General features: G+C 34.9%; 3 protein-coding genes across 10 annotated transcripts; 1 reads left to right on the top strand and 2 right to left on the bottom strand.

The window, feature by feature from the left end:
• The first annotated feature begins 614 nt into the window (after positions 1–614).
• On the top strand, positions 615–5,746 carry LOC8282693 (formamidopyrimidine-DNA glycosylase). 5 transcript variants are annotated; one of them, XM_048378244.1, is made up of 11 exons: positions 803–946; positions 1,103–1,154; positions 1,718–1,775; positions 2,368–2,465; positions 3,127–3,221; positions 3,325–3,450; positions 3,593–3,643; positions 4,270–4,347; positions 4,579–4,681; positions 4,917–4,951; positions 5,102–5,746. In XM_048378244.1, exons 3-11 carry the CDS (start codon positions 1,738–1,740, stop codon positions 5,510–5,512), a joined length of 1,035 nt encoding a protein of 344 aa, XP_048234201.1. In that variant the 5' UTR covers positions 803–946; positions 1,103–1,154; positions 1,718–1,737; the 3' UTR covers positions 5,513–5,746. The 5 variants fall into 5 exon arrangements, with proteins under 5 accessions (XP_048234203.1, XP_048234202.1, XP_002517673.1 ...); XM_048378246.1 differs by lacking the exons at positions 2,368–2,465; positions 4,579–4,681 and adding an exon at positions 4,445–4,544 and having other exon boundaries at positions 615–946; positions 3,153–3,221; positions 5,083–5,403; XM_048378245.1 differs by lacking the exon at positions 2,368–2,465 and having other exon boundaries at positions 618–946; positions 3,153–3,221; positions 5,083–5,403.
• A 103-nt stretch (positions 5,747–5,849) lies between these two features.
• Positions 5,850–12,938, bottom strand: LOC8282692 (cis-3-alkyl-4-alkyloxetan-2-one decarboxylase). Of its 4 annotated transcripts, XM_002517626.4 has the most exons (12): positions 11,823–12,938; positions 11,656–11,731; positions 11,440–11,525; positions 11,039–11,132; positions 10,882–10,958; positions 10,568–10,695; positions 10,381–10,452; positions 9,761–9,831; positions 6,625–6,700; positions 6,366–6,509; positions 6,164–6,257; positions 5,850–6,056 (listed from the first exon to the last, which is right to left on the bottom strand). In XM_002517626.4, exons 1-11 carry the CDS (start codon positions 12,084–12,086, stop codon positions 6,218–6,220), a joined length of 1,128 nt encoding a protein of 375 aa, XP_002517672.1. In that variant the 5' UTR covers positions 12,087–12,938; the 3' UTR covers positions 5,850–6,056; positions 6,164–6,217. The 4 variants fall into 4 exon arrangements, with proteins under 4 accessions (XP_002517672.1, XP_015573772.1, XP_025012820.1 ...); XM_015718286.3 differs by lacking the exon at positions 10,882–10,958 and having other exon boundaries at positions 10,568–10,682; XM_025157052.2 differs by lacking the exon at positions 11,039–11,132 and having other exon boundaries at positions 10,568–10,682; positions 10,882–10,987.
• A 156-nt stretch (positions 12,939–13,094) lies between these two features.
• Positions 13,095–15,546, bottom strand: LOC107261143 (polyubiquitin). The gene is made up of 2 exons (XM_015718285.3): positions 15,391–15,546; positions 13,095–14,431 (listed from the first exon to the last, which is right to left on the bottom strand). The coding sequence occupies exon 2, from the start codon at positions 14,429–14,431 to the stop codon at positions 13,286–13,288; it is 1,146 nt and encodes a 381-aa protein (XP_015573771.1). The 5' UTR covers positions 15,391–15,546; the 3' UTR covers positions 13,095–13,285.
• Positions 15,547–17,471: the final 1,925 nt, after the last annotated feature.

The raw sequence follows: 17,471 nt of genomic DNA, 5'->3' as shown, positions 1-17,471 counted from the left end.
ATGTTTTCTATAATATAATTATAAATTTGATAAAAGTTTCATCATGTGTATTCTTAGCATCAATACGAGCAAATATTATTTAAACTTATCCAAAGTCATAATACATTAAAAGAAATAATATCGGAATAAAAGGAGGTTTAGATGGTTAAATTAAAGAAATAAATAAAATAATAAAACTGTGTTTAACATTCTAACCCCAATTATTATTTATTTTATATTTTAAATTTATATTTTTTCTTTTAAAAATAGATTTGAGAGAAATAATTTTTAAACAAAATAATATCTAGACTAAAAAATTAATTTACTTTTCAACATCTAATAGCAGTACAAAATACACTCCGATAAATATAATCTAACATAAAAAGAATTAAGCCTCAATCACAAATTGGCTAATTAAATATAGTAAAAAATAATTTATTTTCTAAATTTTTTCTAATTATTTTATTTCAATATATGATATTATTTAAATCATAGTATAAAAAAAGATTAAGAGTCTAAATTAAATTCTTCAAATAAACTTTGTAATTTTTGTTTAAATGTTTTAAGCTCTATTCTTCAAATTACGTTTTGAAAAATGTTTGCCCAAGTGTTGCTAAATAATGTAATTCAAAATAAAAATGATATTTATGCCAAGTCGGAGTCTCCAAACCCACACTGCCACTCTCTAAAACCTCGCGCCAAAAACACCCCCACCACCGCTCGCACTCATTGGCGAAAATGCCGGAATTGCCAGAGGTTGAAGCGGCGAGGAAAGCAATAGAGGAGAACTGCTTAGGCAAGAAGATCAAGAAAGCTATCATAGCCAGTGATGCTAAAGTCATTGACGGAGTCTCTCCCTCTGATTTCGAAGCTGCTCTTGTTGGCAAAACCCTAATTTCTGCTCATCGTAAGGGCAAAAACCTGTGGCTCCAGCTCGATTCTCCCCCTTTTCCTTCGTTTCAGTTTGGTATGATAACAATTCCATCCAAAATTATTCTTGAATTTTTATAAAGTACTAAACTTTTTACATTTTCTCCGTGTTTTTATTTGATCAAATTATAGTTTAGAATTTTATTTTGGGATGCTTGCAACTTAAGCTGGATTAAATTTGCCTATTTGTCAGGGATGGCTGGTGCTATATATATTAAAGGAGTTGCTGTTACCAAATATAAAAGGCAAGTATTTAATTTAAAATAGTCACAGACCACGCTGCATCTGCATGCTAAAATAACAGTCTTAATGTAGAAGAATTTATGTCCAAAAGCCTGTTAATTTAATTAAACAACTGAAAATTGAATGGTACACTATTCAGTACATGTGCATTTTCTGTTCCGTGTCTGCAGAGTCATGTTTAGGCTGCTATTAGAAATGTAAACTAATATCAGACAGAAGAACATTGTATTCTTTCAAGGAATCATAAAAAAGAAAGAAAGAAAGAAAAATCGGACACGCTGTTTCTTCCTTTCTTTTCATTTTCTTTTCATTTCCTGCCAATGCTCATGAGCGAGATTGTAGAGAAGGAAACTGAAATTTGACATAAAAAAAGTATGGCAATTATTGAAAGGGCAACAGAAAAACATTAAGATTTTGCTTGGTTTCTTCTTATATATACACAAATAACCACTGCATATTAGTGACTTGATCATTTCACTTAAACTGACATAGGATTTTTTCCTTATTATAATTATTCAATTTACGGAATCATTTTCAATAATTTTTAGAAGAGTATTGCTTACAGGTCTGCTGTGAACGACACTGATGAGTGGCCATCCAAATATTCAAAGCTATTTGTTGAAGTAAGAATTGACACATTTTCATGAACTTGAGATATTTTACATTTATAGACCTGCTTTTATTGGATAAGTAGCTTAGTTACATGTGTGCTCAGTAGTAATTTTGAAATTATACTCATACTAAATTTTATGCCAATTTTATTTATGGTTCAAGGGAAAGTAAACGTTATATTCTTAAAATTGTTTTTCTTTTTTTAATTGATGGCGAAAGAGTATAATTACTTATCTAAATGTTAAATTATCAGGGAAGAAGTACACAAATCATGCTTGTTGCTTAACATTTTTCAACTTTAAGTATGTGATATTTTTCTTAATAAATTAGTGGGCCTGGTTTAATCTGTTAGTGAAATGCAGTATATTGCCATATCACTATTAGTTTGCTGATATGGCGGTTACATGGTGGGTGAGAAAGGTGTCCCATGTAAGTGGGAAGTCTAGATGCCAGCATAACATCAGCAAAATTGATGGTTTATAGCAATATACTTAATTTTGCTCTCAGAGCAAACTGCATACAGTGATCTGTTAAGAAAAATAACACATATTTAAAGTTGATAAAAATGGCTAAACCACCCATTTCTGGGGACTTTTCTGATAGGGATCGAAGTGGTTTTCCTTGGAGGAATCCATTTGAAATATCCAGGCTTTCGTGCTTTGAAGGCTTTCCTAGCACCCCAAGCACTTTGTTTACCCAAGGTATAACAGTCATGCTTTTTGTACTATCCCCTAGACTATAACTGAGGCCCCTAGATAATAACTGAGGCCCATTACAAACTCGGACGTTCTTTTCTATTTCTAAGGTCAACTAGGGTGTTTTGGGGATGTAACAAAGTGAAGTTCTATTTATTTATTTATTTTTTGGTAGGATAAAGGAAATTATGCCTTAGGCAACTTCAATTTTGAAATGCTGCAACTTTACTTTCTTAGTGTTATAGATGCATCTCATGACCATGATTCATGAACCTAGAAGTGGTTAAGGGACACATTATTTTCTTAAAAGTTCATTAATTTATTTTTTAGTTGATGGTGTTGGGAAAGAGTTTTATCAATATATTAGTTAATAACTGTGACCATTACACATTTCGAAGTTTATTCGAAATATAAGGTTAGTTCGGGCGTTAAGGAGATATAACAAAGTGAAGTCTTTCTCATTTTCAATTTCTTGGTAGGATAAAAAAAGTAGGCCTTAAGCAACTGTTATAGACAGCATTGATGACTAATATGACTTAAATTCCGAGTGCTGCAAATTTGCTTCATGTTAGTGTTATAAAGCATTCTCGTAACCATGATTCTTGAACCTAGAAGTGGTGAAGGGGCATGCATTTATCATCTGAAACTGTTAACTCTTATATACCAGTAAATCAATGTGTAATACACCTGCAGCTAGATGATGGTCTGGAGCTGTCTTTCACTGATAAGAGGCGATTTGCTAAAGTTCGCTTGCTCAACAATGTAACCCTCATTAGCTACTTTTCTATGCTTCTCCAACTTTGTAACATTGTATTAACTTTATTATCACTTATTCCTTTGTTTCCTCCTTTTTTTTTGCGTGCAGCCTGTGTCTGTGCCTCCAATATCTGAGCTTGGCCCTGATGCACTATTGCAGCCAATGGCAGTTGATGAGTTTTATAAATCATTGTGCAAGAAGAAAATGCCTATCAAGGCTCTCTTACTTGATCAGGTTGGTAAACTTTATTTTATTTCCTTTTCTATTTCCAAGATGATGCAGAGTATGGAGAAAATCATTTACTTGTGCTACTATTATCACAAATGCTCCAAGGGTAATATAAGGTACCAACTTTAGCTTATGCCTATATTTGCAGAGTTTTATTTCTGGTATTGGAAACTGGATTGCAGATGAAGTGCTATACCAAGTGAGTACATTTCCACACCAGTGTTAAGTTTATGTTTTCTATTAAATCCGTAACTCGAGATATCAGTACTCAATGTTACCATTGAAATTCTTGCTTTGCATTAGATACATCTAGGTAAAATCTTTCAGTTATTGTTGGTAAAAACCTAGGCTTGTGAACTTCTTATTCTGCTGTTTTAATTTTATTTCTGAAAGATGTTCAGAATAAAATGAAAGGACTATTCCTTAATGTGAATATTAACATTTTTTTAATTGAAATTTTTAAAAGATACATGTTCTGTGATTTAATGAAGTCACTGAAATGTAGGAATCATGAATCCTGTACCGAAGACATAATTAATTATTGAACGATTTTAGAAAGTAAGGGTATTTGCAACAGAGGGGTGAACAAGTGAATATTGTCTAAGGCCTATTCATGGTCACCATAGATCATTGATGATATGTGGGCCAAAACAGTAGGGAAGAACAAATATCACTGGTATTATTTAAATGAGAATGGCCACTACTATATGGGTTTAAAGTTTAAGCTTTTCCATTAGGTGGGGTTTAAGCTTTAAGCTTTTTCATCTCACTCCTCTTGCCTAAGTCAAATGTTGCTGTTCATTGATTTTGCCTTTTGCTTTGCAGGCCAGAATTCATCCACAGCAAAGTGCTTCCAGCTTTACCAAAGAAAGTTGTGCAACATTACTCAAGTGCATCAAGGAGGTAGGATAAAAGATCCTGCTTTTTATCAAGAGTCTTTTGGCCGTTATTATTTGTAGAACATGCAATTTTCATGGAAAGTAGAAGATAATATCTGTAGGTTATTCAATATGCGGTTCAAGTTGATGCTGCATGCAATCGCTTTCCACTTGATTGGTTGTTTCATTATCGATGGGGCAAAAAGCCTGGAAAAGTTAATGGTAAGATACTTTTGACAAAATATTGCTTTTACAGGTAATTGAAAAAGCAATAGAAGTTGAGGCAGATAGTAGTCAATTCCCCAATAGTTGGATTTTCCATTCTCGAGAAAAGAAGCCTGGGAAGGCTTTTATTGACGGTTTGGCTCCTGACCTACCTAATAGTGATATCTCATTGCTTGACATTTAGTTGATCGTTTCTCTTCCTATAAATTATGATCCTCCTTTCACGCTTCCAACATATTTCTTCCTGTTTAATAGTGGTGAGGCTGTGGTTATTTGATTGAATATTGTGGCTTAGCTAGCCAATTTCTCTATCTTTATTCATAAAAACTGGATTGAGTTAATATTTATGGATCTTTTCGCATATGGCAGGGAAAAAAATTGATTTTATCACTTCCGGTGGTAGGGTAAGTCGATCTAAACAGAGCTCTATCAGATCATTGTTGTTGCGCCATGAAATAGTTGATTTTTGGTCTGAACATTTGTCATTGGTTATAACTGTAAAACTGGCAAACAAGAAAATCAGTTTATTTTACAGGCTTGCCTTTTGGTTTTAGACAACAGCTTATGTACCAGAGTTGCAAAAGCTGAGCGGAAACCAAATTTCAAAGAGAAGAAACAGTGAGGATAATAATGATGATAATGGAGTTGAAGGTGAGGATGCTGCCAGTAATGCTGCAAGCTTGGAAGATGGAGCTGCCAAGAAGGCAAAACCAAAGAGAGAATTGAAGCCTAGAGGCCGTGGTAAGAAACCTCCACCAGAACAGAAGACTAAGGCAACTGATGCTGATGAAGATAACGATGAAGCTGCTTGTAATGCTAATAATGAGGATGATCAGGTAAAAGAAGAGGATCAAAAGAAGAAAGAACAGAGTGCGAGCAATGATAAACAGCCGAACGGGAAGAAGAGATCCGACAAAACAGTAACTGATCACAACAATAAGAAGCCAAAGAAAACAGTGAAGTAGTTGCTCTTAAGTTATCAGGAGTAGCTATGCTAACCCAGCCCACATTTTTGAAGCATGGAAGGTGGGTGTTTTTTTTATTTTTAAATAATTTTTGTAAGCAAGCATGGTATTTTTGGCTCATTACTTGGACCAATCCTGTTTAAGCTATGCCAGTGACTTGTGCACATATTGTCTATGATATGATACTTTGAACAACTGAATTTCCTGATGAAGTGATGTAAATTTACAACTCAATCTCGATGCGTGTGCGAGCTCTCATATGTGCGTCTTAAAAAGAAAAAATTAGCTCAGCTCGACTCATGGTCAGAGCCATCCTGTCTTTGGAATAGAACAAGTGTGGTCCGCAAATTAAAATTTATGAGATTTACAATATAAAACCACAATGAGAAAGTCCGATACAAAATGCAAGCTATAGCCTTGTTGGCAAAAAATTATATCAATTAAAAGGGCGAGGAGAAGAATAAAGGTATGTTCTCTTTCTGTATTTTCCATGGTCATCTCTGCTATGGTCAAATTGCTATTCATAATCCTCTTGCGGATGAATCTGCCGGAGATTGTTGAAAACCAAAACAGACATGTGAGATAAATGTGGCAAGACGTACTAAAGAAAAGCCAGTAATTTCCTCTAAGATTAAGAGCTACGTTTCTCACCTGAGTCAATTGAGCTCCAGTTGAAAATTTACACCAAGAATTCATGTGTTGAGTTTAAAAGAATACTCTCAGAGCATCTACAACTTTCTCAGGCCTGTTAAAATCATGTAAAAGTTTCATATAGCAGAAACAGAGGATTAGTTTTTTGTTCTGAAAAAAGAAAAAGATATCTCGGTTCACACAAATAAGGTAGCATAACTACCAGTCTTCCTGTGGCATATGACCAGCTCCTTCTATCAACTTCAACTTAACAGTATCAGGATTTCCTTTCTGAAATTCTTCTGCAATAGACTGAGGCAAATATTTGTCTGATATTCCCCATGCAAGAAGTATAGGTTTGTCCCATCTGAAGAATTTATAATGCACAAGTAGGAAAGTGAAAAATGTGATCAGAGTTATTAAGACTTGGCTACCCTTGTTTACTGAAACATGGTGAGGGAGGTGATCTAGAAACACCATACTTTTCAGATGCAAAGCCATCAGTAATTTGGCTTAAAATATCTTTGATCTTAATCTTCCTTGCAGCCTCGAGAAGAGCTGAAACAGCAGAAGTACAAACACATGATGTGATTAGTTCCTTGTGTCTATTATGAAATATACTGGGACAACTAATGCTTCTTATGACACAATTACGAAGATATTATATCCTTGTGTGCAAAAACCAGTTTGTAACACAAATTGTTGTTTTGAAAGCATGTTACAATATAATACTGTTATTGCATGCATATATAAAACAGGAATTTGTAATGCATTTGCAATGTAACACTTATTTCATATTGAAATCATCACAAATTAACCCAAGACCAATTTCAATTGGACAGTAGCTCATCAGCTAATTAGCCATCAACTTGCTCAAGTTAGTAAACAACTTGCTCCTGCAATGAGATTTGGTTCATGTGCACTAACAATATTCCTCTCCAACTTGTGCAAGTTTACAACTTAAGAAGCTTTGGAAACTAAAACCAACGTAAGCCATCTCAAAGTATTTGGGTTTGCTACGCCTGTTTGTTCCTGATCATATACATAGGAAGTTTGGTGGGATAAGATGAAACCATAAAAGATTGGCGATGTTATAATCCTACAACAACTAGCAGATAGCAGATACCTTACGTCTCACAAAATATTGTGTTCAATGAGACGTTTTCCTGATGGACACCAAAATATGTTGCAGTTTTTCATTCTAAAGAGGGAAAGCCATTGCAAGTAGAAGAGCAGTCAGAAATATTCCAACAAAGTTCAGCAATCGTAACACAACCTCAGCCTCAAGAAAGAATAGCAGACATGTATTTATTAGAGAACTAAGTTGGAGAATCAACCAACAACAGAGATACTAAAAATCAACATATAGTAAAGACATCACCACCACTATTGATAAAATCAACTAGACTGAAAATTTAAAAAAGCAAAACCCCAAGTATGACTGCACCGATAAAAGAAGAAAGAAAGCCAACATCTTATGAAGATGGATCAGAGAAGGTTGGATGGGGAAGAGGCATGGAAGAGGAGATTAAAGCTTTCGTTCAAAATCAAGCTTGTGACTTAGTTCTAAAGCTCAAAGATGTACAACTCAAAAGTGGGTGTACAAGATCAAGACTCGTCTAGAGATTTAAGGCTCGATCGACGGCACTAGATTTGTTACAACAATATGGACTAGGTTTACTATGACACGTTTAGACTAGTAGCCAAGATGGCAATCGGTCATGTTCTTCTGCTGGCACTTGCAGCCAAGATCAAGACTCGTTTAGAGGTTTAAAGGCTTGATTGGTGACACGAGATTTTTCACGACAATATGGACTAGACTACTATGAGATATTTGATATTTAGTCTAGTAACCAAGATTGCAATAATTATTGCTTTGCTGGCACTTGCAACTAGCAAGTCATGTGGTCTGTAGCAAATTGATATAAGCAATGCTTTTCTAAATGGAAAACTTAATCGAGAAATATATATGGAGCAACCAAAGATTTTGGAAATAAGATACATCCTGAGCATATTTGCAAGTTAAAGAAAATAGCAAGCCTCAAGAGCTTGTATAGCAAATTTGCTGAGTTTCTTATTCGTACTGGCTATATAGTTTTGCTTGTTAAAGCTCAAGAAGAAAAGCTAGCAATAATATTAGTTGTGTGGATAATCTTATTATCGCTGCAAATGATGAAAAAGGAATCTACTGAGAACTTACTAGTTCGCTTTCAAATGAAAGAGCTTGTAGAATTGGGTCAATTTCTTAAATTAGAAGTAGAACGAAAATTTAATTCTTATGTCAGTTAATATATGCCAAATATCTCTTTCAAAAGCATGGAATGCTCGAGTATAAATCTTTTGCCCTTCCAGTAAAGGTGAACTCCAAATTGAGTATGACAAAAGATCTAATATTGTATTTCCAATTAAGAGTAAATAGTCAATTCATGCAAAATCTAAAAAAGCCTCAACTTGGAAGCAGTTCATAGAATTCTGAAGGCACCCAAGGTATATGGTCCTAACTAACCTAGGAGAATGATGGGTGGATGACATTGATAATGGCAAAACGGCTTCTAGGAGCTCATTTCCTAGCATCTCGGATTGATAATCCTCGTTTCTTTCTAATATATATTTAAAATAATTTGAAAAATTAGAAGGATATTTTAACGCTGGCTATGCAGGGATAATCATACATGAAAATCAGCAAATGGTTATATATACAGTTTGGGTTCAGAAGCTTTTACTTGATGCAGTAAAAGGCAACCAACAGTGTCACTTTCAACAACAAAGATAGAATACGGTGCAGCGACAATAGTAGCACGATAAAGCACCTAACTAGTACAATTGATTGAAAATGCATCAACTAGTTGATTACCTAGTATCATTGTATTGTGACAATCTTCCAGTAATCTGTTTAGTTGAAAATATAGTATTTCATACAAGGACAAAGCATGTATCGGTGCAATATCCATCCATAAGAGAGAAGACACTATTAGTAAAAACCAAAGTGACTCAGGTGAAGAAAAAAGATCAACTGACAGATACTTTCATGAAGAGTCTTAACAATGAAGTAAGAAAAATCTCCAAAGCTACTTAATAAGATTTCAAGAATGTCGGAGAAAATTTTAGTTATGGGAGGAGTCTTGAAATCATCACTGGTTAACTCAAGGACAATTTCATTTGAATATCAGCCATCATATATTTTGGGCCATCAGCTAATCAGCCATCAATTTGCTCAAGTTAGTAAAACAAATTGCTCCGCAATGAGATTTGATTCATGCAGTTGAAGATTTTGGTAATATAAATGCATCGACAGTATCCCCTCCAACTTATGAAAGTTAACAACTTGCATCCCATATTTCCTTGGCCTATAAATAGGCAAACATGCATGGGTTTTGAGCAAGCAGAAAATTGAAGTGTGTAGTAGCAAGAGAGTAGATCAAAATGTGAGCGTAGTAAAGAAAAATAGAGAGCAAGAACAGCGTGTGAGAGTGTGAGTAAGCTGTGTGTGTGAAGAGTTTGTGCAAGTCTTAATTGCTGTAATAGTTGTGAGTTGCATTACAAATATTACTTCCACACTCAACATTTCTCAGCTGTCAATTGAATGAAACTATGTGATAAAGAGAATAGAGTACACACCGAATCCTGGCCCACTGCTGGCCAAATATGGTAGTCTATAAACGTCAGCCTTTTCCAGCTTTAGGACATAACTGCAGTCAGTGATAGTAATTTTGTAAGCGAACAGCACGCGTTAGGAGATACTGGGACAATAAACTTCCACTGGTTTATCTAGTTGGATGCTAATCGTTTTCTTTTTTGTTTAATCTACAGGTGTTTCAAAAGAACAGGATCCACGCTGTTCCTCCAACAGCATAATTCTGAGAATAAGAGTGTCAGAACTTTCATGATTGGGAAAATAGTGAATTGTGTGTAAAATAGCAAATCTCTATCAATAGTTTCTCTTAAGCTGCAAAAGTAGCTTCTGCTACAGTCAGATATGCTATTTTGCAAATACAGTCTTATCCTACTCCCATAGCTTAATAACTTTCCTCAAAGATTAAATTAAACTGAGATATGAAATGATTATAGGTTGCCGAATAGTTGTGCAGTTTAGAGATTAAAGAAAATGATAGACATCGATAAAAACATCATGTAGAAGTTAAACTTCATTATTTGCCCATGTAGTGGTTGAATTAGTGACTGGAGTTTCAATTTGAAGTTGCAAGATCTCAGAAATGAGATATAATTTGGATACGTACGGGCTACCTGCTTCAATAAAGCGTTCGGCCTCAATAGCATTTTGGGAGGTAAATTCACCATAGAGAGGAATCCTAGACAAAGGTTAAAAGGAAAAAGAAAAGCAAACCAAAGGATGAATAAGCTTGAAGTAGCTTATATTATCTTCGTACTACAGAGCATTTCATCAACAGAATAAGCACAAAAGACCTTAGCTTTTGAAATAGTCCAGGAACAGGAGATGAAACTGTCAGTGGACTATTGAAAATTGCAATCTTTGATATCTTGCTCTGGTTTTTCAGTGCCCAAGTCAATCCATATGAACCTACAAGAAACCCCTTTTGGGGAGAATATCACAAGCACACATTAGGTACGTGGCTTTGATTGGATTGACCTAAAAAAATAGATTATTTCATCACTTGAAAACAGACCATCATTGTTCATTGAATGTTTTACAAGTTTATAGATGGATTATCAAAAGTACAAATCACCAATAGCTCATTTTTTAGTAAAGTCATCCTGACCTGAACAACGAGAAAGAAAGGAGATTGAACATCCAGCACCTCTAGTAATTGATCGAGTGCCTCGTGGTACTCCTTCTCTGTGCAGTGGAGTTATGAGATTGCGAGACTGCAAGAAATGATATCATAAAAGTTTTTGATTTTTAGCTCCAAACAAAACCTGTGTAATTAAAACCATATCCTGGCTGTGGCTTGTCACTGAAACCAAAGCCTATCCAGTCAGGTGCAAAGCAGTGGAACCCAGCATCCGACATCTATGCAAGGAAAAAAGAAATATTTGAATAAGTGAAGAATTGATCCTAGATGACAGCTAAAGAAGGTAAAGATGTTACATAATAGAAGGGCAAATGAGACTTCAAAACCTGAACACAAATCCTTCCAAACTATACAACCAATCAAACAATGTAGTGAAGAATAACTCTCCATCAGCTATCCAAATCTCTATATCAAAGGACATCCAATTTTAATTTCATTTATTCATAGATGATAAATGATTATTACACATGATTTAAGAACACATCCGAAAAAAGAAAAAAGGAAAAAGGAAATGGGATAAACGACCTGAGACATCACAACACGATAGCTATAAGATTGAGTAGGAGCCCCATGTAGGAAGACGATTGTTCCCCTTCGACTCTTAGGTGATCCTGCATACCAAAGGACAAAACAAACCAAAGGACAAAACAAAGGAAACTTGCTAAAAGGAATCCTATAAAGTCCAAAGAAGAGAAAAGGAAACAATCAAACTAAAAATGCTGCGACAGATAGAGACTTTACCGGTTTCTCTTACAAACCAGGTCAGCTTCCCAGATTTAACGTAGGAGCCATATTCTTTTCCCTTGTCTTCTATCCTCTATAACCAAAAAGAATGCGTGTAAAAACACTATAAGTAGCGCAGAGTCTTTCTGCGAGTGAAAAGAGCGAAGAGAAAACTAAGAACCTACATATAGCATTTGACCGACATTGCCGTCCTCGGCAGGGGATTCAGGGAGCTGGATTGCACTCCGGCTCGAAGGATTATCAGTGACAAAACCAAAAGGATTAAATGATGGTGCATCTTCATCTTTATTTTTGCTGCCTTCATTGTTTGATGCATTTGCTACTATTGTTATTGCACTTCTTTTGGTTAACCATGTGTGTCTGTTCTTTAATTTGGAGGTATAGATGGATAGAGAAGGTGCAAAAGGAGAGAGCAGAGTCCAAGCCATTCGCCCTGCTGCTGCTACTTTGTGTGTTTCTGTAGAGAAAGCTTCTGATATTTTTAACTGAACAACGTACACCACTGCTTTAGAATGCCCTGTTTTTCTGTGGTTGCATTTTTTAAATGGGCATGTGTTACTTGGGTCTTCGTGGCATCACGCGCTTTTCTTATTGGTTCGCATTGATTCTGCTCAAGATACATTCTCGAACTTGCACCAGAAAAACCAAATAAAGAACAAATAAGTTGCATTGACCAGTTTTTTCATTTGACCGAGGCATGGATTTTAATGGGTAATTTTCCCTTTAGCACATCAAATTTGATTACTCGGTTCTGAATGCGATTCCCAACCATCGTGTATCAAAACCCGCAGCAGTAGAGAACGGGGAATTAATCCTCCATCACCGATGAGACTCGCCTCGACATGCCTCAGTATTGCTCGTACATCGGATCGAGCACGGCATCGAAACGCCACATCATCATCAAGCACTCGCTACACGTTAGAAGCACCAGGCTTATCCCCCAGCCCCCAATGACCTTAATGAAAAGCAAAAGTAGGAAGGGGGCCCGGCCAACCAGAAACGAAGCCGCCATTGGCCGAAGAGACTCGGCACGGAACAAAAGCATCGTCATTCATCAATAGCTCGAATGATCAGACATTCTAAGCTCAGATTCATCATACATTCGAATGTTCAACATTGTAAATTGGGAGTTATCAAGCCAGCAATCACCAAAGTGAAAAATATTCAGCAAACGAAGTCGGATCATTGCCACAGGTGCTAAAAGTGAGTTCCAATTCATGGGTACAAAAGTTCCATCCATAAATTTCTTGACTAGCAAGAGGACAAACTTCCTGTCACATTATGGCATACAAAAGCATTACCATTCACCAATAATTAGAATGATCAGCATTCTAAACAAACAGCAAGTCATCAAACAAAGCTAGCAGCAAACACACAACGCAACAAGTAAACAGAATTCTGCAATCTCCCGAAGATCATGAAGCATAGGTGCCCAATTCCAAAAAGGCTATTTTAAGCAAATAAACTTCATTACTAATGGCCACATGGTGACACATTTACAGGACTTAGAAGTAGAATAGAAACATGATCAACATAGCAAATTTTAAGTGTTCAAAAAACTTATTTAAAGCCATTAATAGTAGAATGCGTCAAGAAACCAGAATCACAAAATACACAATCAGACACTTCAGAAACCACCACGAAGACGAAGGACAAGGTGCAGGGTAGATTCCTTCTGGATATTGTAATCAGCAAGGGTCCTCCCATCCTCAAGCTGCTTCCCAGCAAAAATCAACCTCTGCTGATCTGGTGGGATGCCTTCCTTGTCTTGAATTTTTGCCTTCACATTGTCAACAGTATCTGAACTCTCCACCTCCAAGGTTATAGTCTTCCCTGTAAGGGTCTTCACAAAGATCTGCATGCCACCACGGAGACGGAGCACCAGATGAAGGGTTGATTCCTTTTGAATATTGTAGTCCGCAAGGGTGCGCCCATCCTCTAGCTGCTTACCAGCAAAAATCAGCCTCTGCTGGTCAGGTGGGATACCTTCTTTGTCCTGGATCTTAGCCTTGACATTGTCAATAGTGTCAGAGCTCTCAACCTCCAGGGTGATTGTCTTACCAGTGAGAGTTTTCACAAAGATTTGCATCCCACCACGAAGGCGGAGCACCAAGTGCAAAGTGGATTCCTTCTGGATATTGTAGTCAGCAAGGGTGCGGCCATCCTCCAGCTGCTTACCCGCAAAGATCAGCCTCTGCTGGTCTGGTGGTATCCCTTCCTTGTCCTGAATCTTGGCCTTGACATTGTCTATGGTATCCGAGCTCTCAACCTCCAGGGTGATTGTCTTGCCAGTGAGGGTTTTTACAAAGATTTGCATGCCACCACGGAGGCGGAGCACCAAATGAAGGGTAGACTCTTTTTGAATATTATAGTCAGCAAGTGTACGACCATCCTCTAGCTGCTTGCCAGCGAATATCAGCCTCTGCTGATCAGGTGGAATACCTTCTTTGTCCTGAATCTTAGCCTTGACATTGTCAATGGTGTCTGAACTCTCAACCTCCAGTGTAATTGTCTTGCCAGTGAGGGTTTTCACAAAGATTTGCATGCCACCACGTAGTCGAAGAACCAAGTGAAGAGTAGACTCCTTCTGAATATTGTAATCAGCAAGTGTGCGGCCATCCTCCAGCTGTTTACCAGCAAAGATCAGCCTCTGTTGGTCTGGCGGGATACCCTCTTTATCTTGGATCTTAGCCTTGACATTGTCAATGGTGTCAGAGCTTTCCACCTCAAGGGTGATAGTTTTGCCAGTTAGTGTCTTTACGAAGATCTGCATCTGTTGATAAAAGACAGATTTATCAGCGTTTAATCCTCAATCGCTATTCTAACATTTAATATAAACAAACAAAACAAAAAATTCTATCTATAAGACAATTAAATAGACATTCATTATACACTTGCAGAGCATCTAAGAAAAGAAATTCTGAAACTGACTACATCATATGTGGTTCAGTTCTGTTTTGTTCTCAAAGATAACGAAATTATACTCAACATATAAACCCAATATTCCATCCAGAAATAACAATGATAAGATCAATTAGAGCTAGTGCTTGTAAACTGTACCCTAGTTCTTTAAGAAGAGAGAACATAATTAAACCATTAACAAGATGATTATTGAATTGGGAAAAGTTGACCATTAATCAATTTTTTTTAAGCAGCAACAATCAATATATCACATTAAAACCTAAAAGACAGAATAAGAGTGTCTTTCATTTTCATCGCATCAGGATTTTAACTCTTCAGATCAATTAAACCACAAAGATAAATTAAAAATAATTATAAAAAAAGAAATGTTAAGAAACTGAAGATTCCCGATGGAAATAACAAATAAGAACTAATAGAGACTAAATTTAACACCAAATCAAAGATCAGTCTCTAAGACGAAATCAACACTAATTAAATTGAAATAATCAATAATTAAGAGCCCATAGATCTTTTTTTTTTTTAAAAAAAAAAGAAAAAAAGAAAGAAGATAATCACATAGACATGCATACCAAATTACATAATTAGATCTATAAAACTAGAATCTGGTTAAGATCTAAATATAAAATCGAAAATCGAAACTGGAAAATCCAAAGCCATCAGATCATCAAAATCGAGAATCCAAACATAAAACCGAAAATCGAAAATCCAAAGCCATCAGATCATCAAAATAAGATCAATCAAGCAAAACAAAACAGAAAAATGAAAATTGCAACATAAACGTAAAAGAAATGCTAAAGAAGAGAAGCATACAATGAGAAATGGATAGGGCGACTCAGATTAGGTTTAGGTTTTGCTTTCGAATGCTAATTGAGAAATGTGAGCATGGAAGAGGTGTATTTATAACAGCACTTGCCTTATCAAATTTACCAAACTGTCCTCCAACGAAATACTTATTATTTGGAGGAGTCTAAGTTGGCTTGCTTTGGCCCACACCGACTTTATTACTTAATGAATAAGTTACCCTTTCTATTCTACAAGTTGTTGTCAAAAAGACAAAATTATTAACTATATTTTATCTTCGACTCTTTTTTAAAATTTTGTTAAACTATTTTTCTAACGCTCTCTTATCATCTTTCAACTCATTTTATATAACCACGCGCGTATTTAATATTAAAAATATAATATTTTTTTTGTTTAATAAATTTAAAAAAAAAAAAAAAAAACTCGTTCTTAAATCTATTTTTCTTCCTCCATCAATCTAACATTCATTGAAAAGAAAAACCTTAAGAAGTTTAGGCTTAATTTATCTTCTTAAGAGCAAGTCTTTTCAATTTCCTATTTAAACTATATTTCTCAATTACAAAATGAAAGAATTCCATAAGCACTCACGAACGAGTAAGAGAAATAGAAAGAAATTGTGAAATTGAGTTTAAAGAGTTTGGGTAATTGAATCATGCCGGCTTGAGATGGATTGTTACTACCGCTGGTGACGACGTCGTTCAATTGAGTTGGTGTTTGTGGCTCCTTATTCAGTTTGGGTTTGAATGACTATTTGTTCATGGTTATTTTACGGCCGGTGACGTTCTAGATGCAAAATTTATCCTTACTGAAATTCATATAGAAAATGTTCGTCCGATTAAAACCATTCTCAACCATTTCTATGTATCTAAAAGGCTCTATCACATCCATGCAACCACTGTCTCCTATCCCACCACCTTGATCAGATGGCTAAAAGATCTTTCTTCGTCTGACTTCAAAACAGCCTAAGTAGAAGCCGAGAAAGAAAAAGATGAAGACGCCGAAAAAGATAAAACTGTAGCATTTACTGGAGCAAGAGTTAAAGAAGAAGACGAAGAAGATGACATGCAAGGAGATCTTCTTGCAATGAAAATCTGGAAGTGGAGGAAAGTCACCATGAAAATTGAAGAATCATTCAAATAAAAATAAAATCTTCTTGCTATTTTTCTTGCTAAATCTCTTGATAAAAATACAGACCCAAAAAGAAATACTTTTATCTTTTTTTTTTTTATGTATTATTTAAATTAACAAATCAAATTTTTTATTCTTGAATTTATGGGTTTACATTTTTATCAGGATGAAATATATCTTTTTAAATTGAAAATAAATTGACCAGTTTATTAAATATGAAGAAAAATTGGACCATAAAATTAATTTTGGAACGATTTGGACCTAACCAACAAATTTAAAAGACAAATTGCTACTTAAACCGTTTTATAATTTTATCATTATAATAAACTTATTTAAGGTGCAAATAAAAGTAGCACAAATCAATAAATAATATATTATTATGTATTTAAATAAAATGAATTTTAAAATACTAAAAATATGAATGATATATATAATATTTTAAATTTGTACAATAATATTTTTTTCTTAATTTATTAAAAGGACTGTATATAGAATAGTTAAATCTCTTGTTTATTGTACAAAAGTGTTAAATTGAAATTTGCAATCAGTATTTTTTTTAAATATTGACTTTTTAATTAATATTATAATATTTTCATCCTGATCTAGTATTTATTAAAATATGCTGAATCGAGTAAATTAATTATTTTTATCTCATAATTGAATTTTAAATTTTATCTTTTTATTTTAATAATATTTATTTCTTTTTTTCTTATTCCATCCTCTTGTTAAAAAAGAATACGAACTTAAATTAATATTTATATATATAATATTAAATGAAATATTTATTTTTAATAAAATAACCAAACACTCTCCACCTGTTGATATCAGCAATAATCATCCTTATCATTCACCATCTAAATCACCCCATCAAATTTTAGGTAAGTTTATTATTCAACCTCCTACTCAATGTTTATGGTGTTTTCATCGGCTTTTGGTCGTGTTTGATGAATTGAAGAGAAGAT

The sequence above is a fragment of the Ricinus communis genome, chromosome 8, assembly GCF_019578655.1.
Source record: "Ricinus communis isolate WT05 ecotype wild-type chromosome 8, ASM1957865v1, whole genome shotgun sequence".
NCBI classification, from domain to species: domain Eukaryota; kingdom Viridiplantae; phylum Streptophyta; class Magnoliopsida; order Malpighiales; family Euphorbiaceae; genus Ricinus; species Ricinus communis.
The sequence above is the reverse complement of the archived record's forward strand: the minus strand, read 5'-3'. Positions and strand labels throughout refer to the sequence as shown.

Bases quoted from the DNA above. Each gene is read 5' to 3' on its own strand.
- LOC8282693 (XM_002517627.4), top strand. From the start codon at position 718: ATGCCGGAATTGCCAGAGGTTGAAGCGGCGAGGAAAGCAATAGAGGAG. The intron at 1,155-1,717 runs GCAAGTATTTAA...TATTGCTTACAG, and splicing joins GCTGTTACCAAATATAAAAG to GTCTGCTGTGAACGACACTG. The intron at 3,222-3,324 runs GTAACCCTCATT...TTTTGCGTGCAG, and splicing joins AAGTTCGCTTGCTCAACAAT to CCTGTGTCTGTGCCTCCAAT.
- LOC8282692 (XM_002517626.4), bottom strand. From the start codon at position 12,086: ATGGCTTGGACTCTGCTCTCTCCTTTTGCACCTTCTCTATCCATCTAT. The intron at 11,732-11,822 runs GTAGGTTCTTAG...TTTTGGTTATAG, and splicing joins ATGTCGGTCAAATGCTATAT to AGGATAGAAGACAAGGGAAA. The intron at 6,510-6,624 runs GTATGGTGTTTC...TAAATTCTTCAG, and splicing joins GATGGCTTTGCATCTGAAAA to ATGGGACAAACCTATACTTC.
- LOC107261143 (XM_015718285.3), bottom strand. From the start codon at position 14,431: ATGCAGATCTTCGTAAAGACACTAACTGGCAAAACTATCACCCTTGAG.